The sequence below is a fragment of the Artibeus jamaicensis genome, unplaced genomic scaffold, assembly GCF_021234435.1.
Source record: "Artibeus jamaicensis isolate MK-2021 breed Jamaican fruit bat unplaced genomic scaffold, CSHL_Jam_final contig_76, whole genome shotgun sequence".
In the NCBI taxonomy this organism is placed as follows: Eukaryota; Metazoa; Chordata; class Mammalia; order Chiroptera; family Phyllostomidae; genus Artibeus; species Artibeus jamaicensis.
The window spans coordinates 25098952-25123842 of record NW_026521954.1 but is presented as its reverse complement, the minus strand read 5'-3'; the positions used below and the strand labels follow the sequence as shown (position 1 = coordinate 25123842).

The window sequence follows — 24891 nt, the reverse complement described above, 5'->3', positions numbered from 1 at the left end:
AGGAGCCCACCCAGGGTCCGGAGGCAGCGATGTGGACCCACCAGCCTGGCACGCAGGGAGTTTTGGACCGTGTTGTAAAATCATCACCTCGCATAATTAAATCAATTAAGAAATATCTAAAATTTAGGGAGTGCTTATCAGAGCCAGGCATTGTGCTAAATCTGTTTATACCACTAATATGATATAAAATACTCATTTACATTTGACTTTTAAAACAAATAACTGTAACAGTAAAAGCATGCAGGTGAAAGTCCCGGGGCTGTGTTTCTGCCCCTGGTCACTGTGGTCACAGCTGGTAGTCTGGGAGCCCTCTGGCACCCATGACTCCCCAGGCCCGGGGGCAGCTGCTGGCCACTGGTACCCCCCACGCAGGGCTTTGAGCTTCTCTCTCCTGGGTGGGCTACCCAGCTCTTCGAGAATCAGAGCCCTCCTGCCCTCTCTCCGCACTGACCACCAGACCGGAGCCTCTTGGTGCATCGCCGCAGCAGGAAAATGGGTTGGTTGCCCCAATGTGAGCTTCAGCCCACCCTTAACATTGGGTGGTGGGTGGTCAGTGGTCAGGGCCACAAAGTGACGTGGAGTGACCACTGGGACTGGGGACAGAGCTGCCTTTGTCCTTGGCCTGCCAGGGGACGCCTCCCCTCCGGGGCCGGTGGCCCCGTGTTCCTGCGGATGCAGGACCAGGATGCAGGACGGAGTGAGCGGCTCCCTGGTTCTGTGCATGTGCGTGCGTGTGCGTGAGGGGGCAGGGCAGTGCAGAAGAGGAGCACACATGGGTAGGTCACTTAACCTGTTAATCCAACAGGGCCACAGACAGCAGAGTGACAGGAGGGAGCCGCTGCCGTCTGGACATGGCGTGTCCAGAGAGAGGTGTGGGAGGCCACTGTGGAACCATACCTAGGTGCTCTGAGGGCCGTGCGGTCCACCCTTTCGTTTTACAGACGGGGAGACAGAGGTCCAGAGAGAGAAAGGCCTTGTCTGGGGTCACATGCACACATGCGCACAGGAGCGGTTTCCTCTCTGAGCCTCGGTTTCCTCACCCGCAAGATGGTCCGTGTGAGCTGGGCCCTGGCTCTGGGTCTCCCCAGGCAGTGGCAGCCGCTCTGCGCCCGGGAAGCACCCTTCTGCCATCAGAAAATTTTGTGTCTAAGTTTCAGAGGCTGAAACCTCAATGCTGAAGTGTCACATAAGATAGCAGAGGAGGACAAGCCACCCTTTTTTCTATGACTTCTCTGGTTGGCTCTGCTTGGAGCATTTTCTGGTATTTTCTGTGCCTGGGGCAGGCGTCACCAGCTGCCCCTTGGGCCTGAACAACCTTTCCTCCCAAACCCCAGATACCAGCCCAGTTGCAGGAGGGCGGGTGGCCATTTGGACCAACTCCCAGGTCGCCTCCTCTGGACATTTATGACGTGTGGGCAAGAGCTTCCTTCCTGCAGTCTGGGGGTTGGGACGGGGCCTGTCCCAGAGAAGTCGGGATACAGTGGGGGCGGTAGAGTTGGAGCCCAGAGAACTGGGCCTCACCCTGCACAGCCAGCTGCTCTGTCATCTCAGGCAGCCGGCTTAACCTCTCTGAGCCTGATTCCTTCACTTGGCTCTGCCCGGCCGGCGCCAGCCAGCGCACGTGGCCAGGCGGCTGCACAGTGGGGACTCGGGTGAGTCAAAGGGGCCCTCCCTGCAGGCGCTCCCAGTTTCGTGGGAGAGGCAGCCAGGGAAACAGACAGCGGCAGGCAACAGGACTTTTCTGTGGCTGCAGGAGGCTGTGTGCTGCCTGGGCACTGGGAGGGCTTCCTGGAGGAGGCGGAGTCCGGGCACCAGTTTCCTCTTCTGTGAATTGAGAGGGTCATAATAACTGATATTTTGTATTTTGGAGTCTAATTTTATTTTAAACTATTTTATTATGAAAGTAATACAGGCACCAGATGACCATTTTCAAGAGAGCAGAAAGGCGGTGAGTGAAGAAGAATCCTTCTTGGAAGGACTTGCTGTCCGCAGTTTCTGGGGGCACCTTCCGGAAACATTCCGAGTGCATGGGAACTTGCGTGAGAAAACCGTTACATAAATGACAATAATAATAATAGTAACAGCTCCCACTTACTGAGTGTTCTCTGGGTGCCGGGCTCACCGACTGTGCTCACTCCCGTCACTTACCAGTATCTCTACATCTGGAACCGATTTTTCCAGATGCTGCAGAAGATGCCTGGTGTGGGGGTGGGTGGCACGTGGGTGAACGTGGGCCACTGCCTTCGTCAGAAGCTGCCTGGGTCCTGTGGAAGCCTCTCTACAGTTGAGTTACTGTTTCCTCGGCATCACACATGGAAACAGCCTCAGAGAAGCCAAGTGACACTCTCAGACTGCAAGGCGACCAGCAGCAGTTCCGTGCCATGATCAACCAACCATGTGGGGGTCTAGGCCCTGCCGACGGCCACAGTCCTCAGGTCTGGGGTCCCAGAAGAGAGTGGGATTTGATGCACCCCAGGTAGGTAGGAGGCGGTGTGGAACACTCGGGCTTGCACACCAGGACAGGCCAGAGGCCGGCACCGCCCCCACCAGGCTGGGCTCCAGGCACAACCACACCAACCTGTCTCTCTGGGTTCCGGCTGGTGGCCCTCACTCCCACTCACCCGGGCGCCCATGCAGGGCGAGGCTCTGTCCCCAAATATGTCACTCAGCGACTCTGACCTCATGACTCTGCTTCTGGAAATCAGGGTCACGGTGCCGAACACCAAGGTCCGATGGGTGCAGGGCTCTGCGGCGCGGCCTGTGCTCAGCCGGCCAGAGAGCCATCGCAGCCCCTGGGATTGTCACTGGCTGGGTGGGCCTGAGCCTGGGCAAGTCACTTGCCTTCATTTCTTCTTTTCCAAAAATTAAGGTGGAGTTCACATAACACAAAATTACCTGTTTGAAAGTGACATGGAGCACATTCACCACATCGTGAGACCACCGCCTTACCTGGTTCTGGGACGTTTCCAGCTCCCTGGAGGAGACCGCGTGCCCATTGGCAGTCATGCCCGGCCTGGCCCCCAGCTCCTGACAGCCACTCCTCTGCCTCCCACCCTTACGGACGTGCTCATCCTGCGTATTTCACGTACGAGGCGTCACTCTGTGTGTGGTCTTTGTGATTGGCTTTTCCCACTCAGCACAATGTCTTGAAGCCCCTCCATGGTGGACAGGCCAGCCAGCGCTACAACACGCCTTGTTATCGCTGGAAAATACGCCATTGTGGGACGTGCCACATTTTGTCTGTCCATCCTTCTGTCCCTGGACATCGGGGCTGTGTCCACCCTTTGGCTGCTGTGTATAGCGCCGCTATGACATCTGTGTACGGGGGGGGGCGGGGGGACACACGCCCCTTCCCCGCCCGGAGCTGTCGGGAGGAGTCGGGGTCACAGATGGAAAGCCCCTTCCTGGCACGTGGCACGCTCCGCCACTGTTTCTGCCGCCTGCTTGCTGCACACCCTGTCGTCTGCTGGGCGCTCACTGTGCGTGATTCTAAGCCCTTTAACTCGTAACTCGTTCTCACCTGTTTTCACTCATTCAGTAGAAAGCAAGGCTTTCTATTCATTCACTGATTTCCCCAGCGCCCTTACTGGGTGGGCCGCACCGATCAGTTTCACTTTCTAGAAAACCTAAGTCCAGAGAGGTCAACTGACGAGGTGCTTACGGAAGAAGGATTTAAACCCGGCTGGCCTGACCCCGAGGCCTGTGTCCCTGGCATTCCTGCTAGTAGTTCTCCTGGGGGGGGGGGGTGGCTGTCCCCACGGTGACCCACAGTGAAGTCTGGGATAGGCACCGGACCCTGGGCACTTTCACTTTCTCTTCTCCTGGACGTCTCTGTCCTGCGTGTTTGTAGCTGATTGGTTTCTACAAGGAGCAGGTAAGAATTCTGTGCTCAGGAAGAAATGAGGAGCACAGTTTTAGCCGATGGCACGTCGTGCGTTCAGTACAAAGCGCTGCGCACGGTTCCGTGTGAGCTGGACTCCAGCCATTCGGGACAGTGCCCGGGAGACCCCAGGGGCCCCTGGCCGGCAGCCTGGTAAGAGGAGCATCTCTGCGGGTTGGGGGGGGGTCCAGTATTTCATACAAATCTAGTACCTTTCCAGCTTTTCCAACTTTATTTTGACAACAAACACATTTTGCTTTTATGTCCAGAAAGAAAGTAACTCTATAAAAAAAGACATGGAGGGGAATAAAGGGGAGAAGGGAAAAAACAGAACTTCCCAGCTCAAACCCAAGGGCGTCTGCTCTGGACTTGGCTGGCCAGGAGTGTCTGCTCCGCAACAGCCAGGGATTTTCCTGTACCGAGGGCCAGGCCCAGCGATTACTAGCCTGACACCACTGTTTGTCACCCTGTCCCCACCCCAGGGACACAGACAGGACACCCCAGCTCAGGGCCTCCAGCCCAGTGCCAAAAGCAGGGCCAACCCGGCCCTGGGTTTCCCTGTACTGCCCACTGCTCCAAGCCCCGGCCCAGGGCTTGTCCACTGCCTTCCGCCTGGGGTCCCCTTCACCCTCTCCGGCCCTTCGGGCACAATCGGTGGGCCCAGAGGAGCATTACCAGGAGCTGACCGCAATTGAAGAAGGCGTTGGCCAAGCCTCGGTGGAGAGGTGCTTCCGCACCGTGAGGCCGTATTGCCAGCTCTGATCACAGCTGTGCTCCTGGGTCCCAGGACAGGTTCTGGCACTCCTTGGGGGCTTAGTACAGGCTAGATGCATGGCATTGGCAGTGGCCCTATCTAGAAAGAAGACACTGAAGGCCCAGAGAGGTTAAGCAACTTGGCTAAGGCCGCACAGCCAGGAGGAGGCTGGGCCACAGCGCTCTGTCCCATGCTGCACCAGGGCTCTTGGCCACTCAGCCGCCCTCCCCTGCTCTGGGTTCCGGCTTCCGGTGGGAGCTGGTCCTCGGTGATGGCCAGAGTCCAAATCCCAGCTCTGCCGCTTCCCAGCTGTGTGGCCGTGAGCAAGCTTCCCGACCCCGCCGTGCCCCGACCCTCCCGTCCGTAAATGGGCACCGCAGCAGCACCTTTCACGCTGACCGTGGTGAGGACTAAGCGGCCCCTGCCTGGTCCCGAGTGCGCATGGTATTTGCTAGTTAAAGAAGAGCGAGGTTCTCAGGCGGTCAGCTGAGCTGCTGGGCAGAGCCGGCACTGAACCATCGTGCCAGGGGCTGCCGACCGCCAGGCTGTGCAGCAGCGGCAGCCAGGCCTCCTTCCAGCCCGCGGGGCTGCTGAGCCCTTCGCCCCAGCTGGACGGCTCCGTGTCTGCCTCCCCCTCTCCGGGACACCCACCCGATTCTGAGGACCCCTGCGCCCCCACTCGCTCCGGTGTAAAGTGTGTCCCCTCACCTAAGAAAACAGGGAGTCGAGCCTCCCAGCCAGGGAGGGGGACTTCTGCTGTAGCCAGGATGGCCACAGAGAGGGCTGGACCCATCATGACAAGGAAGCAGGGGGAGAGTCCCTCTGGGGGGAGTCCGGAAGTTTTCTGGAGGCAGCGCCATTGGGTGGGGTGTGGCGGCTGGTTGGCCTTGACCGGATGGGCGGAGGGGAGAGAGCCTCCTCAGCCGTGGGGGGCAGTGCGTGTGAAGGCGGGGGCGGCAGAGAATGCGCATCTGACCCCGAGGCCACCTTTGCTTTGGCAGGACACCCAGGGCTGGCCCAGCCCAGCCCTGACAGCAGCTGCCAAGAAAACAGGTCGGAGCAGGACAGACCCTGGCAGTGCCGCACGAGAGCTCGGTGGGGACACCAGGGTGGGCGGGCTGGGCACGAATGGGCGACCGGCCTGGCCCCTCGGCCTCCCTGGGACTGTCACTCCCGCCCTGATGTCCAGGCCACCCAGCGAGTTTGCAGGCCAGTCACACACAACCAGCAGCTGGGTCAAGGGGGGAGGAAGGGGGAGCCCAGAGCCTGGGTGGGAGCCCTGTCCCTCCCAGCTGTCCTGAGCCAACCCTGCCCAGGGACTAGGCCCAGCCTCTGCGGGCTGGATCGCCCTTAGCCCAGGTCGCCCTGGCCGAAGCAGCCGGCACTCTGTGCCTCCGTTTGCCCTCTGTAAACAGAGATAAGGATGCCCTTCCTCACGGCTCCTTGGAGCGCCCGGGAGCTGGTGTGTGAGAAAGTGCGTTGAAGCAGGGGGCCCCCGCAGCCGCCAAGACCATCCATCCCTATTACTGCACTGTCACAGCTGGCGCTCAGAAGGGTGCTTGGTTTGGTGGTGGAAGCTAGACAGACCTGCGTTTGAATTCTAGCTCTGCTTCTGGGGAGCCATGGATCTGAGTAAATCACTTCTTTGAGCCTCAGTTTCCCCGTCTGTAATCATTGAGGAGGGGTGTGTCCCTGGGCCAGCAGTCGGGGTGGCTGGTCTCTGGGAAAGGCCAGGCTCAGTCCAAAGGGCCAGGTTCTGCCAGGGCAGCTCCAAAGCCAGAGGCAGTCTTGGGCCAAGGCCAGGCCACTGTCCTGGCCTCTGACGCCATCCCTGCCCCTGGCTGACCCCTCCCCGCCCCAGCCCCACTCCCCGCCAGCCTGCGGTGTTGAATGTTGTAACCCCTCACCACTGCACGAACCCTCCCATTTACAATGAGGCATTGGCCTGAAAGGTGCTGCCATCCCTTCCACGGCAGCGCCGTTCCGCTGCTGCCATGGACAGGCCCTGTCGCTTGGGCCCACAGAAGCCACAGGCTGGCAGGGGCAGACAGACAGACAACCACGGCCAGCACCCCTTCAAACCTCAGGCACAAGGGTCGGGGGCTTTGGGAGGGATCAGGCAGGGCTTTCCTGAGACTGGGGCTCACAGGGGCCCCAGGACCTTGGTGTCCTCCTAAAGTAAGACTAGGTGCCTTGTGGGTTCCAGGACCCAGTGCATGCTGGGAGTTTGGTGCGGGCTCAGTGGGTGCACGTGGAGTGAATGAGATGAGACCCAGAATCCTTTTTGGGGAGAGAACCCGACTCTGGGAAGTTCCTGGTTGAGCCTCCTGGGGTGGTAATGGAAGCATCAGGGAACCCTGGTGACAGAACGGTGGACAATCCTCCTCAGCTACCAGATACAGTGGCCCAAGTCCCCTTCCTGGGCCTTGTCACTCGGAGCTCCCCTCGGCCTAGATTGCCCAAGGGCAGGGAAGTCCCCACAGCTGGCGCCTTTGCTGTGCTGCATGGCCCAGGCTAGCCGCTGGCTCCCTCGGCCTCAGTCTTCCCATCTGTGAAATGGGACCGTGACTGCAGCGTGCCCAGGGCTGCCTGGGTACGGGAAAGCTTAGCTCCTGATCTCTGGAGCCCCCAGGGCTCCTGGGGAGACTCCACGGGGATTCAGAGCAGGAAGCTCTCTTATCAGCGGCTCCCGGGCACCCTGGTGCCAGCCATGTGGGCTACTGGGGCCTCTTTAATTATCACGTCTGTCCCCACACCCCAGTGTGGCTCCGTCTGCCTGAATACACTCATTCCGACCCCCTCAAATGGGGTGACGATGAGGCATGTCAGAGATGAGAAGACAAGGCCTCTGGACTCTGACGGGTGCCAGGAGGGCAGGCTGGAGCTCCTCGGTCACAGTGGGCAGCGTCTGCTGAAGGGCCCAGCGGGGCCTGGCCGGGCCGCTCCTGAGCGGGAGGTGAATGGGATGGACAGAGAGGGACGGCCGTACAGGGGGTGGGAAGGAGAGAGGCTGCGAGGGAGAAGAGCGGGGAGGGGGCTCTCAGGACAGGCAACGCGGGTGCTGCCGCGCCGGCCCAGACTCGGAGGGTCCCTGGGCCTGGGTGGTCCTGCCAAAGCTCCCCCGGGGGGGCAGGCACGGGAGAGGGGCATGCGGCCAGCCTGGGAGGGCCCCCCAGAACCCCCTCCTCCCTGCTCCCAGTAGGGGCCAGCCCACACATGCCCTCCCTCCTGGGCAAACACATGTGCCCACCAACACACTTTCACATGCATGTGCACACTCACACACTCACGGCATGCCCCCTCTGCACACAGACCCACGCCCACACCATCGGCTTGACCCGGGGACCACCCCCGTCTGCCAGGATGGCAAGCATGGGCCCAGGTGTGTAGGCACATACCTGGGACCTTGTCCCCCGTGGTTGCCCGTGTCCTGGGCTCACAGACAACCCTGAAGGGCCCACACAGCCCCTGCTTCATTCGGCCTGATCCTGCCCACCCTCCGTTTGTTCCACAATGAAGACGGCAGTGGGGGGCCTGCCCCCAGGAGACCCTTTGCAAGGGGCTTCTGTGCCACAGGCCCCCCTGCCCATGCTGCTACACTGCTCCCCGCTGGTCCTGGTGCAACACAGCTTCCGACGCCTGCGGCACACCGAAAATCCACTCCCGGCCGGCATCGTGACTGGAGTGGGGCCGGGGCCCCGGGTGGGTGGGTGGGGAGACACCAGGGAGCTTCACCGGACAGTAGTGCCTGCCACCCCTGCTGAAGACGTCCACATGTGGCAGCCATCGGGATGCGCAGCCCAGCTGGGTCTGCCCTCCACCCACAGCCAGGGCAGGCATCGCCTGTGAGGGTCGAGGTAGAACATTCTGCCTTGAGTGGACGAGAGAGTTCCCCCGCTTCCCTTGTGGTCAACCCACGTTGTGAGGACGGATTTGTAACAGTTACAAAACCCAAACACAGTCCCCGGGGCACGTCAGCGGTGTGGGTTCCCACGGGGGGCCGCCCCGTGCCGGGAGAGTGCACAGTGACGGACGGCGGCTGCTTTTAATCCCTTCACAGACTGCCCCTCCATTTACTCTTTTTAGTTGCACTTTTTATTTAGATTCATTTATGTAACATACAATTTGTCACTTTAGCGTTTACAATCCAGTGGTTTGTAGTGTACGCATCGTGTTGTGCAACCGTCACCACCGGCTAATTCCAGAACATTCCCATCAACCCCGAAGAAACCTTGTATCGAATTAGCAGTCTCGCAAACCGCCCCTCCCCCAGTCCCTGGGACCCACCGATCTACTTCCTGTCTCTGGGGATTTGCCTATTTTGGACATTTCCTACACACGGAATCACACACTCTGTGGCCTGTGTGTCTGGCTGCTCCGCACTGTGGTCTTGAGGTGCGTTCACACTGCAGCCCGTGCCTGATTTCTCTCACAGTTGGGGGACCGTGCGCAGCGTGAACACGCCGCCCTTTGTCTGTCCGCCCTCACCGGCCGGTGGCTGCTCGGGTGGCTCCAAGTTCACTCCCGAGGCGTGCTGTTCGCGGAACAGTTCGGGAGACGTCCGTGTGCAGCTGACGACTGTCCTCCCTCGATTCCCCTGTGCTGAGAGCAGGTCCTTCCTTTGCCGAAACGCTCTTTTCTCTTAAGAAGGAGCAGTGACTCTCGATGAGAGTTTTTGACTGAATGATGAGCCGGCTCCCAACCCTCTTCTACTCCTCTCGGTCCCGGACTCGGGGCTGGTGACCCGGCAGAGCCTGTTCAGCTGGGATGGTCCCCGGAACAGAAGGTGGATGTGTCACCTTTCCTCGGGCACCTGTCACATGCTGTGTGCCCGGCCTCCTCACCCCAGGGGCCAGCTCTGTCACGGGGCGAGGACGGGAGGAGGACCCCGAGCTCACCTGTGCTGAGTCACCAAGGTGTGGGGAGGGCAGGCCTGCTGGTTTCAGCTGTGCTACTTGTTCCCAGCTGTCAGCGCAGAACAAGAAAGGACACTTGTTGACAGCGTACGGCGGCTCCCAGGTATGCTGAGGCCTGGCAATGGCCTTGTGGGTGGGGCTGTGGAAAGGTGATAAGAAGAGGGGCCATTTAATGTGTTAACAAGTAAGTGTACAGAGTTTATTATGACAGCGATACAATAAAGCACATCCAAACCTTAAAAATAGGCCCCGGCTGCTGTGACTCAGTGGATGGAGCGCCGGCTTGCGAACCAAAGGGTCGCCAGTTCAGTTCCTAGTCAGGGTACATGCCTAGGTTGTGGACCAGGTCCCCAGTAGGGGGCGTGCAAGAGGCAACCACACACTGATGTTTCTCTCCCTCTCTTTCTCCCTCCCTTCCCTTCTCTAAAAATAAATAAATAAAATGTTTTCAAAAAAATTTTCAAAATAGGAAAAGAAAGAAAAAGTCACTTTTAATCTCACCCCAAAATAACCACTTATTCACAGCAGAAGGAAGTAAGCACCTACGTGAACAGGAAGCTGAAGGTGCTGCCTCCCAGGCATAAAGACAGACACACAGACCAATGGGATACAGGGCCAGGAACAAAACCCCGCCTACTTGGGCAAATGACTTGCAACAAGAGTGCAGAGACCATTCCCTGGGGAGAGGACAGTCCGTTTAACAAAAGGTGCTGGGAAGCGTGGACCTCCGAGTGCAAGGGGTGAAGCTGGACCCTTATGCAGCCCACACACAACAATCAGCTTACAGTGGACCCAGATGTTAGAGCTAAAACTATAAAAGTCTTAGAGGAAAATGAAGAAAAGCTTCATGGCTTTGATTTCGGCAATGATTTCTTAGACACGACACTAAAAGCACAGGCAACACAAGAAAAAGAGCAGACACGCCGACTTCACCAAAATGAGAAGCTTTGGTGCGTGAGAGGATGCTATCAACCACCCACGGGATGAGAGGAAATATTTGCAAATCATACATCGAGTAAGAAATGATTCGGCTCAACAACAAAAACCCCTGACCACCCGATTTTAAATGGGCTGAGAGCCCTTTCCTGGGTGGCTCCGCTGGTGGGAGTGTCCTCACATAACCTAAAGGTTGCAGGTTCGATCCCCGGTCCCATACATCCGACTCCCAGCCCAGTGTGCATAGGAGGCAGCCAATTGATGCTTCTCGTTCTCGCTTCCTCTCTCTCTAAAAGTGATGGAAAAATGTCCTTGGGTGAGGACAAAAAAGAGGGGGGCAAAGGGCTTGAATTGGCATTGGTTGGCCTGGTCTTCGGGTTCTGTCTGGTTCTGAGTGCCACGGCTTTTCCCGTGGCAGAGCGACACTTCTCCAAGGAGACGGCGGCGGCTGGCAGAGGAGGTCGGCTGGACCCTTTCAGCAGGCGGACGTTCCTTGCTCCCTAGGGAGCGCCCGGTGGGTTTCCACCACCTGCCTTCCCAGGGCCCGGCCCTGCTCTGGGCTCTCCTGAAGGCCTCCTGACCATCCGGCCACCCCCAGCTAGGCGGGCATGGCTGAGTCACAGCAGTGGGGCCGCCAGGCCTGGGGTCAGAGCAGGCCTCAGCAGAGGTGGCCACCTCTGCCTTCCCCACATGGTACAGCAGCTTCCTGGGGAGTGACCTCCTTAAGGAGTGAGGAGACCAGACTTTGGGGACCCCTGGAAGCAGAGAGCTTGGCACCTCCCAAGGTGGTATATGGTGAATGGTGACTTCTAGCTGGTGGCTGCCCCCTGGAGAGGCCAAATCCCTTTGGCTGTGAGAAATGGGAGAGGGCCGTTCCAGGATCTCGAACAATCTGAAACAGACTGGCCGCTGGCTGCAGAGGGAGGGAGCGTGCTTGTGTTGAAAGGCAGCTCCGAAGGCAGGTTTCTCTTGGTGCAGGGATCTATCTGTGCTTCGTTATCTGCCCGAGCAGACTCGGCCTTGGAGCGCCCCAGCAGCCTGCACGCCTTGCTCGCCCAGATAAAAGTCAAGTCTGCAGCCTGCAGAGGCTCTAAAAGCAGCCACGGGGGGATGGGAGGCGGATCTGGGTTAGGAGTGGCCACTGAGAAACCGAAAATTATTCTCCCCCCAAGTCCGGTGAATTGGAATTGCTCTGGAATTGCTCTTGTGGGACCTGATGGTGAAAGGATTCCGTAGCCTCAAAAACCCCTGTTCAGAGCTCAGCAAGTGAAACAATGTTTTCTAACCCTGATGTCATTCTATTTTTTCTCAATTTTTCACATTACAAACATAATGTGTGTTTATTATAATAGTGTAGACAATATAAGTGCAACATAAAGAAAACAAAAATTACCTCTAATTCCATCTCCCGGCAACAATCACTGTTACCAATTTGGTGGGTTTTCCTTCTCTCCTCTTTTCTGTATTCATTGTGTCTCTTGCGCCCACTAGGTCTGACTGACGGATAGAGGAGCGAATCAGCAGACAAGGGCCCGCCCTCTTGGAGCTCCATCTGGAGGGGAGGCACAGGACCCACATATCAGCGAACTTTCAGTTTCTTTCCAGCTTTCCTCTCTCACCAACAATTGGCAGTGAGCATGTCGGCTGCATGCAGAGAACTCTGAAAAAGTGACATTTATGAGATGGTGTTACCCATCACGAAAATCTGTGATGGTCACCTTTGTGCATACTTATATTAATATGTTGATAGTGTCTGATAAATACCTCCTCTTCCCGTCGTGGATGCTTGTCAATCACAGACCTCTGATTCTCTGGGTTAGGGGGGGTTGGCAGCTTGCCTGCTGAGCTAACCCCTCGTCCAGCTCCTGATCTAACTTACATGCCCCCCAGACAGAGAGCTCATTCCTTCCCCAGGCGTGGCTCTGTCCCGGGCCACGTCCCCCTGTGCTGACATGCATTGGCTCCCCTGGACCTCCCGCGCTGACCTCAGTGTGTGCACTGCAAACCCCGGCCTCCTCCCGGCGCCGACCCAGCCGAGCTCCAGGCCAGCTCCGTGTCCCTCTGCGCAGCTGCTTGCACAGTCCCCGCCCCTGCTAAATGGCATCTCCTTTCTTGGGACTCCATCCGGGGATTGCCTCACCTCCCCCAGGGAGCCTTCCCTGACCACCTCTTCCCAAGGAGAGGACAGCCCAGCTCCCCCACACCCCTGCTCCTGTCCCCCTCCATGGCAACACCTGCCTCTTTCACTGCTCATCTCCTTCCCACAGTGGCTTCAGCTCCATCTGGATTAAAACCTGTCGAGTAAACAGGAGGACAGGAGGCCTGCCTCTCAGACGCTGTGGCCTTGGGCACACCGCGTGTCATGTTTAGGCCCTGCACGGTGAGGTGGACACCGAGTCGGCGGCCTGGGGTTGTTGGTACACTAGAAGTGTCCACTGAGCCCGGAGGACTGTGAGCCTGGCACGGTGCTGAGAAGCAGGGACACTGGGGTGGGCAGGACAGGTCCTGCTTCCCTTGTAGTGGAGATAGGTGAGTGAACCTGGCCTTCCGGAGGTCTAGGGAGGAGCTCTGGGGGCTGGGCGGGGAGCAGCAGGGGGTATCCAAGAGCAGTGGCCTGGGCAGCCCACCCTGGGAAGGGGCGGCTCCAGCTGAGACCTGACGGAGGAGGAGGATGTTCATGGTGGGAGGGGGGTGTGGCAGAACGCCAGGCCTGGGGAACAGTGTGACCCAGGTCTGAGATAGGACAAAGCCAGGGTGACCCCAAACTGACCAGAGGTCGAGTGAAGGGCTTCCTCATTCAACCAACATTCGTGGAATGGATGTTGCCCGGCCCCCAGCCCCAGGCTGCCCGAGGGTTCTAGGCGCTGGGGGAGGGGGGCGGTGAGACAGGCCCCCACGGCCCTGGAAGGGCTGAGCGGTGAGTGGGGAGGTTCAGGTGGTTTAAGAGGTTAGACAGGGATTCCCACCTGTGCCCCCACTCACTGTAATTCGGTACTTGGTCCACGAACGTGGCCTCGCCAAGTCTAGCCTGAGTCCTTCACGGGGCGGCTGTTCTGTTCACTCCTTCCTCTCACTGGTCTCAGTGTGACCCTCTGGGGGCGGGGCACCGAGCTGGGCTCTGGGGGATGGACCTCGGTAAGACAGACAGCTCTCCGATCTGTGAAGCTTACCCTCTGGAGAGACCAGACAAACGCTAAACATGGCGAAATTGAACAGGGACGAGAGACAGAGTGGCCCAGGGTGGCAGATCCTGGTACAAAGGGGTGTCCTTCGCTGAATCTCAGGCTTGGAGAGGGGGCGGCGGCCCCACCAAAGCCGCGGGGGCAGCTCACATGCGGCCCTGCACCAGGGCGGGCTGGCGAGCCGGAGGCTCGGGGAAGCCTGCTCTCCAGGGAGGTGTTCAGCCCTTAACAAATCACTCCCTAATCTGAAAGGGCTGCCAACGAAGGGGTGCCCGTCCTGGGCCACACACAGCGCGTCGGCTTCCTGGAAACCAGTGAAAGCAGCCTCCCGTGTCCCCGAGGCTGGCACGGGCTCCTCCTGCGGAGCCGGCGGCTGGGTGGTGGGGAGAACAGGGCTGCATTGTGAGCGGCCCACAGGAGTGGGGGCAAACAGAAGGCCCGAGTGTGTCCAGGGCGGGCCGGCTGGGCGTTCAGAGGAGCTCACGGAGCAGCTGGTGGCCAGGCCATGAGTGTGGCCAGGAAGAAACAGGTCTTTATTAAGAGGAGGCCACACCGGGCCATCCATCTGCGACCTTCCCGAGGCCTAGGGCGGGGTGGGGGCTGGGTGCAGAGCCACAAGGCAGGCAGATGCAGTGGCCCTGCGTGCACGGGCCCCAGACCCTTGTCTTCCCCAGGCAAATGCACATGCAGACACGCACACGCCTGCCTTCCCTCCTGCCCTCTCCCCAAAGACAGAAAAACAATTAAATTCCCAGAGGAAAGGTGGTGGTGGCTGGCGAATAGCGCCACAGTGCCACCTGGGCTCTGCAGTGCTCCCGAGACGCGGGAGCCCTTAGCAACCCCATCCCGCAGGTGGGGAACGTGAGGGCCAGGGGGCGTCACACTTGGGCCAGGTCCACGGCTGGTAAACAGGGGGGCAGCGGCGGAGCCCAGGCCTTCCCGAGCCCGGTGCCTGTGTATTTCACCACCGTGCTGTGTGCGTGTGTGTGCACCACACGTGTGTGACTGTGTCGTGGGGGTAGCCTGGTCCTTCCAGGGCACATTCAGAAACCTGACTTGCTCAGCACACGCAGGGTGGACTCATGTACGGCTACTGGGGGGAATCCCCCAAAGCTCTCCCTGCCAGAGGCCAGAGCAAAGCGTCTGCTCTCCAGGCCGGGAGTTTCCTCCATGGGGACAGGGCCCCAAGGGAGCTGGTCGGTCCCTGGAAGGCCGATGGACAGGGAAAAGAGCAGCACCCCAGAGTGAGGGAGAGGGGGAGGCTGGGTCGAGGGGCCAGGCCTGCTGAACCTCCGGGCCTCACAGCAGACCCAGCTGCCTGCGAAGGGGAGTCCAGCGTTCGTGGGCGGGACGTGCCGCTGTGCACCAGCCTCAGAGCAAGACCCTCCCAGTCAAGTCTGCTGGCCATCGCCCTTGTTCAGACCGCAGTGGGGACGGACTCCAAGGCCGCAGGACCTGCCCCCTCCTTGCCCTCACTTCCTGCCTCATGACTTTGCATTTGGCACTCTGATAAATCTCTCCAAGCCCATGGGTGGGGTCAGGCCTCCGAGCCCGTGCTCCAGGGCTACACAGAGGCGACAACCCTCCAGCTGACTCCACCTGCAGGCTCCCCGCCCCTGCTCCAAGGCTCCTGGCGGGCGGACGCTGCCCTGCCAGGCTGGGGCCAGTGCCTCTCCCTGTCCAACAGGTCCAGCCCGTGCAGTCCCCCTGCCTGGCGCTCGCCCCAGTGGAGGCTGGTGACTTACTCATCTGTCCCACTTCTGAGCTGTCCCCTGTCAAAGGGGCGCCCCCTGACTCTGACCTCGGAGCTAAGCACCCCAAGACTTTGTGGCCTGCAATAGCCATTTGTTAAGCTCACAGATGCTGTGGGTCAGGAATTCGGACTCGTCTCTGCCCCATGGCGTCTGTGGCCTGAGCCCAAATCACGGGGAGGTTTGTCCACGTTGGGCAGTCTGCTGGCTGTCCGTCCACTGGGGCCTTGGCTCCTCCCCATGTGGCTGGTTTGGGCTTCCTCACAGCAGGCAGCCAGCGTCCCCAAAGCTGGAGGCAGGTGGCTGGGAGCTCCAAGGATAGGGACACAGTTACCCCCACTGCTTGGTGGGAGAGCAGCCAGGTCACAGTGTGAGGAGAGCCCACAGGACCACAGCATTTCGGAAGACGCAGTCCACCGCACACCACATCTCCGGAGCCCAGCGCAGGGCCGGCAGTACCCCAGCGGTACCCGGGAGATTTCTGTCGGGCTTGAGCTCCGGGAGTCGGGGCACAGCCTCCAGATGAGAAACCTGAGACTGCGGTTTGCAATAACCTGCCCCAGGCCTTCAGCTCTGAGGACGCGGACCAGCTGTGCTGTGCTGCCCCCTAGTGGCCAGAGGTGGCATGTCCAAGAGTCTCGCAAGGCCTGAGTACCTGCGTTGACGCAGAATCTGACCCCGCCGGGTGGGACTGGGGTCGGGGGGAGCTCCCGGATAAACTCTAGAACCTTGGCAGAGTCGGGCGCAATGAGTGATCCCTGCACAGTGCGTCATCACACTGTCATCCTGGTGACCCCCACCCCCATTAGTGACGCCCTTAGAAATCCCTGCGGTCACTAGGGGACAACACGGGGCAGGCTGGACCTGCTGCCTGCTGAATGGCTGTGGGTGTCTACGGGGTGAGACTACGCTGACCCACTGGGGAAGCCATTCAGTGGCACCCACTGTCCCCAGGATGGGCTCGCCTGTGCCCACAGGTAACAAGCGCTCCCTGAAGGCGAGCTGCTGCCCGAGGAGCAACACGGAACCATGTCCTGTGCTCTCAGCGTCCTTTCCTCTGTGCTGCAGCAGGCCCGGGGCTTGTCACTGTGGGCAGGGCACTCCTACTCCGACCTTGCTGCCCGCCTGCATGGAAGCTGGGGGGGACCACGGCACCTGCTGCAGGGACCACTGACCACGTGCCCACCGGCCAAGGCCAGCAGAGAGAAGAGTTGCTGGGGACGGGGGCTGTAACACAGAAGCCCCACTGACTGGGAAATGGAACCAGGGGCACGGGAAGCTTGCGTCCAGCCCCCAGGGACATCCTCCTCCTCCTGGGGTGGGGGGAGAGGATAGACGGAGTGTGAACCATCCATACAGAGGAACATGATTCAGCCACAAAAATAAGGGACGTTCTGACACAGGCTCCGCATGGACGGCCCTGAGGACATCCTGCTGAGTGAAGTAAGGGGATCGCGCAAGGACCGACACTGTGTGCCTGCGTTCGTGCGCGGTCCCCAGAGGAGTCGACTCAGGGAGACAGAGAGTGGAATGGCGGGGGCTGGGGGTGGGGATTGTGTAATGGGTGTGTGGGTGACAGAGTGTCAGCTTTGCAAGACGAGAGGAGTGCCAGAGACAGAGGGCGGAGCTCGTTGTGCCACCCTGGGCACGGACCAAACGGCACTGAACTGGACGCTGAAAAAACGGTCAAGGTGGTACATTTGCATATTTTACCACAAACCTTAAAAAGTTAAAACGATGATTAAATTTTTCAAAAACAGTAAAAAAAAAGAGCACTTACGTTTCCAACTGAAAAGCCTTCCCAAGCAGCCTCCCGGAACAGGCCGGCTGGCACCCGGCACTCACCAGTCCCTCCCGCAGCTGGTCACTAACCCCGTAGCAGCTCGGTCCACCGGCTCTCATGTCAACTCGCAGTGTCACTGGGAACAGAGGAAAGTCTGCCGGGAAGCATCTATCTCCTCAGCCCAGAAGTTGTGACAGATATTTGGGGGGGCGGGGGAGTAGGGGCGGGGAAGTCGGCCTTTCTCCTCTGAGAACAACTGGAGTGGGTTTTCTGGCTCTGCTCCGACAAGGAGCTGAACTGCCGTCCAAGGAGCCCCTGAGGAGACGCCGCCTCCCCCCACCCCACCCCCATTCTCCCCGTTCTCAGGGCCCCTTTCACTCCCTCACCAGGTGTGTCTGGAGGGCCTGCTCTGTGCCAGACACTGTCCCAGGTGACACGGATGGGGGGCACGCAGAACAGAGGCCATGCTCCTTGCCCTGCTCGGGAGACAGAACAACCAGCAAATGAATCAGGGAACTTGCTCCTTGCGGAGAGAGGAGTCGCGGGGACAGCAGAACGGGAGAGGGACGTGGCGCTCACCCGCCGTCCCGCCAGATTGGGCGCTCCCCGGGCCCCCACGCCCCACACGGAGAGCAGCCTCCTGCTCCCCACACCGTGAGCCTTCGGCGTGGGCAGAGCCCAGGGCCCTGACCGCGGGCTGCTGTCGTTGCTTTAGGTCCTGAAGGTCGGGCTGCGCCAGCTGCTTCCAGGACTTTCCCGCTCCGCCAGCGCCCCCTGCTGGGCAGGGCTGTTCCTGCAGCCACTCGGACTTGCACGCTCCCATAGGAAGGGGCCACGGAGAATCCCTGTTCCCTTCTCCCCACCCCAGGATCTGGTAAGGACGGCTGAGTTAAGGTCAAGGTTGATCTTTGCCAGGGAACACTCGGGCCTAGGATGTGACTACGCACTATGACTGGCTTTTACTTACAAAGTTTTCATTTCAGACCATCTACGTGTTCACTTGCAGTCTTCGAGTTTGTAAGGTCACCCGCCAGGCGGCCCTTCCCCGAACTTGTTGAGTTTGCTATGTGGCCCCGTTTGTGTGCTCACTAAGACTTAGATTTTATTCTAACATAATAAGGAGGTTTTAGGCGAAGCCATTATATCTGCTTCATGGGCTTTGGAGACCCAGTTGGCTGCTGTGCAGCCTGTGGCCTGGACAGGGGACAGAAACCACCAGGCGAGGTGGGGGGGGGGACCGACGGAGCAGGAGGTGCCTCTGCGGGGTCGTGGGTGGCGCCGACCTTCCTCCTGAGGAGTGGATGTGGGTTCTCACCATTAACAGCAGATCAATCTGAGCCAACGTCCTTAGAAGTTACTCCCGCAAGAGAGTCCATGTGGCAAAGTTTCTGGTAAAGATAAAGTGAGGGTGACGGGGCACATGGGACCCCGGCCTAGGCTCACCTGCTCGTGACTGCGTCTCAAGTCCTAGGGGCGCTGGGGACCTGGGCTCTGCCTGCTGCCCTAAGTCCGCCTTCCTCTGTTCATTGTCAGCCACAGAACCGTCCCCCCGACTCCGACTTCCCATCCCCCTGCTGCCCCCTGAAAGCTGTTTAGCCAAGGTGGTTTAAAGCTTTCAATTCCTGGCCGCTGCTAGTTTTTTCCTCTCAGTATCTCTTGTGTTTCAAGAAATGCCCCTGTCAGTAAGCCGAGCTGTACCCACACGCTGCCCGCAGGCTTGTTCATGGAATCTTTTCTGTGGCTGCTGTGTGACAAGCACAGGGCCCCAGGGTGGCTGGGAGACCTCCCGGCCTGCAATCCCACTTACTGCCTGGCCCTCTGCTGGCCCCCAGCCCCCATCCTAGTCAGCAGTTCGCACTGGGCTGACTCCAGGCCCCACCTCCTCACACACAACCCGGCATTCACATCTCTGCAAGTTCTGGTGTGGGGCAGAGAAGCCCGAGGTGCTCTCTAGATCATGAACCCCAATTCCACGTGTGTGTGTAACCCGACTCCTGGACGCGCGGGGCTGCCTGGGACGGGGGGGGGGGGGTGGTGGGGGGGATGTCCCGGGGACTCCTGACACCTCCAGGTGCTTACTGTGCTCTTGAGCATGGGAGCAAACACATTAACTGTGTCCTGCGTGACTGGGGGCTGCTCCTCTCAAGCTCTATCCCAGCCCGTCTGTTTAATCCTCTGTACCATGAAGGAGCTCCAGACTCCAGCAGGTAAGACGCTCTGCAGGGTCCCCCAAGAAGACAGCTAACCCCCACCCCAGCTCCCCCTGGTTAACTGATTTGGGAAGAGGTGGAAGGGCCGGTTTTCCAAGTCCAGATGCGCCCTCTTAACTCTGCAGTTGGTCGGGGGCGAGGGAGGAGGGAGCCAGGAGGTCTGAAGGTGGCAGTGCCAGAGAGAATGGGGGGGCGTGGGGGGGGTGGCTCCCCCAACCCCCACTGGAGACCGATGACCTTTATTTAATCTGTTCTGTGCTGTGCAGACCAGCTTCAAATCCCCATTCCAACCACAGTCCTGCACTAATCTCCACTTAGAAACCACATGAACAGCACTGGTTGACCCAAGGCTCTGAGGTCGGCTGCACTTATATAATCATATCAGTTATCATCTAAACCAGAACTTAAAGTATTGCCAGAAAATAGCATATGGTTAGCGTAAAAAGCTGCTAAGTTGAATTTCATTCCTTTTTTAAAAAACCTTTATTGTATTTTTTCCATCACCATTTAGTCCCCTTATACCCCCCTCCCCTAGCAATCACCACACTACTGTCCAATCCAGGAGTCCTTTTTCCTTTTGTTCATTCCCTGCCCCGCCCTTCCCGGTCCCCAGCTGTCACTCTCTTTCCACCTGGGTCTGTCCCCATTTTCACTGTGAGTTCACTTTCCTTGTTAGTTCATTTTTCTACCGGTTACTACTATACTTTTAATTTCCTCAACCCGATCTTTGTTGTAGGTAATATATCTAAGCATTATGTATTCCTAATTAAAGTTTTACTTTACAGCACACTTGTTACTTATGCTTTCTGGGATTTAGGGTGTCTATTTTGCAGATATTAAATCTCAGCTTTTAAATTACTTTTTCATAATTTGTCCTAATTACTACCTGCTGTTTAACATCAACCACAAGTTTACAAACCATTTTAGCAACATAGATGTTGTGGAAGGAAGCCACTTTCATATTCAGTGACTATGTTGTAAGGATACACTAATTAATTACAGCCGTACCCAGTAGTTGCCCAATACTAAATGCAACTTAATTGTTCTTTCAGCTTCTGAACTCAGTTCTCTGATTTGAAATCAGAGAACCACCTGGACAGAGAGTGTAACTGCGAAAGGGCACAGACACAGAAGGTCCAGCTGAGGTTAGGCTGTCAGACTTCCCAGTGCGCACAGGGAAGGGAGAGTTACGCCTCCTCCACCGACCTCCAAGATCTCGGATAGGTGACGCAGAAGCAACCTAAGCTGCACGCTCACTGAAGGTGCCCTGTCTAGGAGAACCGCCTCATAAAACAGATTAGGGTAAAGATCACGGTCTGTTGTATCTACTATGAATCTTTAAGGTTCTATGTTGTCAGGGTGAGAGAACAAAATGCTAAGACCAGTCATCCAAACACATGATTTGACTGTTCCCTTCGAGGGGAAGAAACATAGCATGCTGGGAAAGAGCAGCTATGGCTGGTTTTTCATACTAGCCTTGGAAAGGACGGGCTCCCAAGCTGTTTTCTTTACTTGCTCCTAAAATCCTAAAAGCAACACGTATGCTTTCAAACCAACAGAAAATGAAAGTTCTAAAGTCCTTTTCACAGAAGAAAATCTCTCCCAATAAAATTTAAAAATTTTTATTAATATTTGAATTATAAACCAAACCTTGGCAACCTTATATAGACATGTTTGCTATGAACAAGTTAAGATTGTGAGGTCATATTTTCAATTACAACTTCGGAATTAGCTGGAATAATTCAATAAGTTTTCTCAGAAATTGTGTAATTTCCTTAGGTTTACAATCCATGTGGCAAGTTTAATAGGATGTTAAGTAATTTACAACCTACCACAAGAATAAGCTGTAGAAAACTGAATCACTATTAGGATCGAATTATAACAAAGCTTTAATGGCTCAGTAGTTTTCCAGAGAATATATAAATATATAAATCTTTTAAAAGTAATACTGTTTGTTGAGCCGTAAAATCCATAAAAATAACAGTTTTGCCACAACGCATAAATTCATCCACTCTGCCTGCTCTATCGCTCCCACCAAGCAACTTTCAGGTGAGAATTGGAAGACATTTAGAAAGCATACATTCAACGTGAAATAACGAAGACAGTGAGAAACTGTGCGCAAACAATCAACTTTAAAATTCCGCACTCCGGCATATGTCTAACAGGATTTTCAATCGAGTAACACTCGAGGTAATCTGAGAAGGCAGCGTCTTCTCGAAATGTGGTCCGGCCGACTCAGATCAGAGGTCTTTCGCTGCAACAGGGAAAGTGGTCCTCGGTCCGAAACAGGACGGGGGGCTCGTAGCGGGTCTGCCGGGGCCCGCTAGGGGGCGCCTTGTTGAAGATGGAGGGCACGGGAATCGTGTGCAGGAGTTTCCGGAATGTACTGGGGAAAGACCCCAGCTCGGCCTCCGCCCTGGCGACCTGCTCTTCCATTCTGGCCACACTGGCGCCGACCATGCCTACAAAGGCTTCGAGTCTGTCGATCTTGCCGTACACCCGCCGCATCTCGGTGGCCTTAGCGTAAATGCGAGGCACGCCCTCGCTGACGACGTGGGAGGAGTCGCCGCGCAGCATGTCCAGCATGCCCACGAACTCGTCCACCCTGGTGAGCAGCTCCTCCAAACTCGCGTCCAGGGCCTCCACCTCCGGCCGTGCTCCGGCGGTGGGCAGCAGGCAGGCGGCGTAGCCGGCGGCAGCGCGGCGCAGCAGCGGCAGATCGCGGCTCGGCGCGCCCAACTCCGAGCCCTCCTCCTCCCACGGCCCCGAGGCGCTGCTCTGGCTCTGGGACACATTACCGCTGTCCCCGCTCCAGCCGGCGCCCTGGGGCTCGGCCTCCTCCGCCCCCGATCCCTCTTGAGAGGGCCCGCAGTCCACGGAGCGACCCTCCATAGCCAGCGACTTCCGGGCTCCCAGACTGCTTCCGGCCTCTGTGTGCGTGCACGCACAGCAGCACACCCCTGCTTCCGGCCTTTGTGCTCGCGCTCGCACCCCTACGCCCCTGCTATTGGCCTCCGCGCGCCCACCCACGCGCGTGCGCGCTGAGATCTCTGTGCGCCTGCCCTTCTGTCAGATCCCTGTTTAAAAATGAAGGCGTACTGCAAGTACAGGGAGTGCGGACATCCTAACGGAACGCGTTGGTTACTGTTTGTATCTCATACAGCCATGCACCCCCTGTGGATGACAAGGGGCCACACATGAAACCTAATACGCCCAGGGGAGGCCTGCGTGACAGCCTTACACACTCTGAGACCTAAAGTAACCACACAGGATGGTCTGAAATTAATACTAAATAACCAAAAGCAGGTTATGGCGGGCAGTCGTTGTCCTGGGCTGGAAAATTCCGTGACAGAGTCAATCGTGAGCCTGTCTACTGTCGTTTTGCATCTGTGATAACACACCTTTGGAAGGTCAGGTAACTTCACTTTATTCCAAATTCCGGGGGTGCACGCCATACCCACTGCCACAGACCCCCTCACTGTCACTGTTAACCGGGTTCATTGCTGACTGTTAACTGTCCTGTGCCTACCTGCCTGTGTAAAGGAAGCAGGTGCCTATCATTTCACCCTTCCCCCCAGTCCCGTGGTTTTCCCTGCTTTGCTTCCTCCCACATCCCTAATCTACCACCAGTGGGTTTCCCGTGATCCCCCTTCTGCCTCCTCTTTTGATTGTAACGTAGAAAAATAAGGTGCATAACTGCCTTTTCTGGGACATTTTCTCGAGCCGTTGAGGTTTTGCTTCCCTGCAATTGTCATCAGTTTGGCTCAAATAAACTCATAAAATTTCTTACAGATTTGGCCATCTCTCATGTTGACACCTCTGTCCTGAGCAAGATGAGGAACGCGGGCAGGAGCAGGAAATGCTCCTTTCTGCCCCTAGCTTTTTCTTGCTACGTACTCAGTTTCTCAGCAGGCTGCGGAGAGACTAACTGAAGATATGCTTGATGACTTCGAAAGTTTTGAGCCTCTTCAGATGGATAAAATAACAGGGGTAAAATTAAGAAATGGTTTCACAGCAAAGATCAAAGCCAGGGCACTGCCAGAAAAACCAAAGGTTTTGACCGCACAGTCCTTCAGTTGTCCAATATATTTCTTCCTGCTTTTCTGTGGGCTTTCTTCCCTGCAGATAACATCTAGGCCTGAGGCATGAACTGGGCAAATGACTGCTCGCTAACCTTGGGACCAGCTGCAGTGAGTAATGACCCCCGCCCTGGCGCCAGCCGACTGCGGAACGATGAGAGGACACACCTGGGAGGCTGATGCATGTGCTACTGAGCGCCTCCCCGAGACCCCCACCCTTAAAGCTTTTATGACGAAGGACCCACCAGGCGGTCCCTCTCCCCGGCCCTGGAGCATTCCTCTGCCTTTCCTTCCTCCTCTTTCTCCCTGCTCCTCACACGTGCACCTCCTAAACTCTAGGGGACCCCATGAGCCTTGTAACTGGGGCAGCAGTGGGCAGCGGTCCTGGGCAGACCCCCTGAATCTGTCTCCCAAAGCCCCTCTTTTCTCTCACTTCCCAGGGAGCTACAGCAGCCCCCCAAGGCTCATATCTAAGCCCCCCTGTTGCTGCTTCTGTGCTATGCCCTTCCTCGTCTTCCTGTTCCAGCTTTAATAACCGCACCCTCAGCCACCTGGACTCCTGCAGTGACACCCTCCCCATGCGAAGTCGACAACCCACACACTACCAACCGGCCCTAGGCAGACCCACCCACGGCCAGGTCTCCTTTCTGGTAACATCTCTACGGCAGAAAACAAGGCCATGTTCCAAAAGCACTGGGGACCTGTCAGAGGGACCCCGAGGCCAGTCTAAATGGGCGCCCACTGGCGGATCAGGGACAATTTAATGATCAGAATAATGGTAGTAACAATTACAATCCATTGAATAATGGGGAGACTGAGTTCATATAAATATAAATACATGAATAAGTTAAATGCTTAAGGAACAGAATATTTGCACAGTTTTAAAGCACCTCACTACAAAATACTTGCTGGTTACAAAGGTGGAAAGAAGGGCTGGATAGTGGAGAAGCAGCGTTGGACTGGGCCGACGGGAGCCTATTCACAGAGGCTTCTGTGTGCTGTCCCTGTGCACTGGTCATTCTTCAAACAGTTCTCACTCTCTGTCAGAACAAGATGTTTCGATACAACAAGATGTTACATGCCCAGCTCTGGACCTGGCCGTTTTTTCAAATGCCGTCTTAATCTAGTGATCAGAGTGGCCAGTCAGCCGCTGGGCAGGCGGAAACCGTGTGCCACCTGATAAGATGCAGGGAGAACATTCTTCGCTCCGGTGGCATGCTCACCAAGGACACATGACTCAACCTGGCGGTGAGGAAACAAACAGAGATGAACTCGAGTGGAAAGAACTAAAAAAAAGATCAGCCTGTAACCTTCAAAGTGTCGAGTCCCAGGGTGGCCAAGCTTGCAGAACAGCTCACGGGAGACAAGCAGTGGGCGCTGGGTGGGAGTCTATGGTGTGG

The 24891-nt window shown here is 57.3% G+C and overlaps 1 protein-coding gene across 1 annotated transcript; it reads right to left on the bottom strand.

Annotated features, from left to right (window-relative positions):
• Positions 1-21018: 21018 nt before the first annotated feature.
• On the bottom strand, positions 21019-22349 carry BLOC1S4 (biogenesis of lysosomal organelles complex 1 subunit 4). The gene has a single exon (XM_037126993.2). It carries the CDS (start codon positions 22302-22304, stop codon positions 21648-21650), a length of 657 nt encoding a protein of 218 aa, XP_036982888.2. The 5' UTR covers positions 22305-22349; the 3' UTR covers positions 21019-21647.
• Between the last annotated feature and the right edge of the window lie 2542 nt (positions 22350-24891).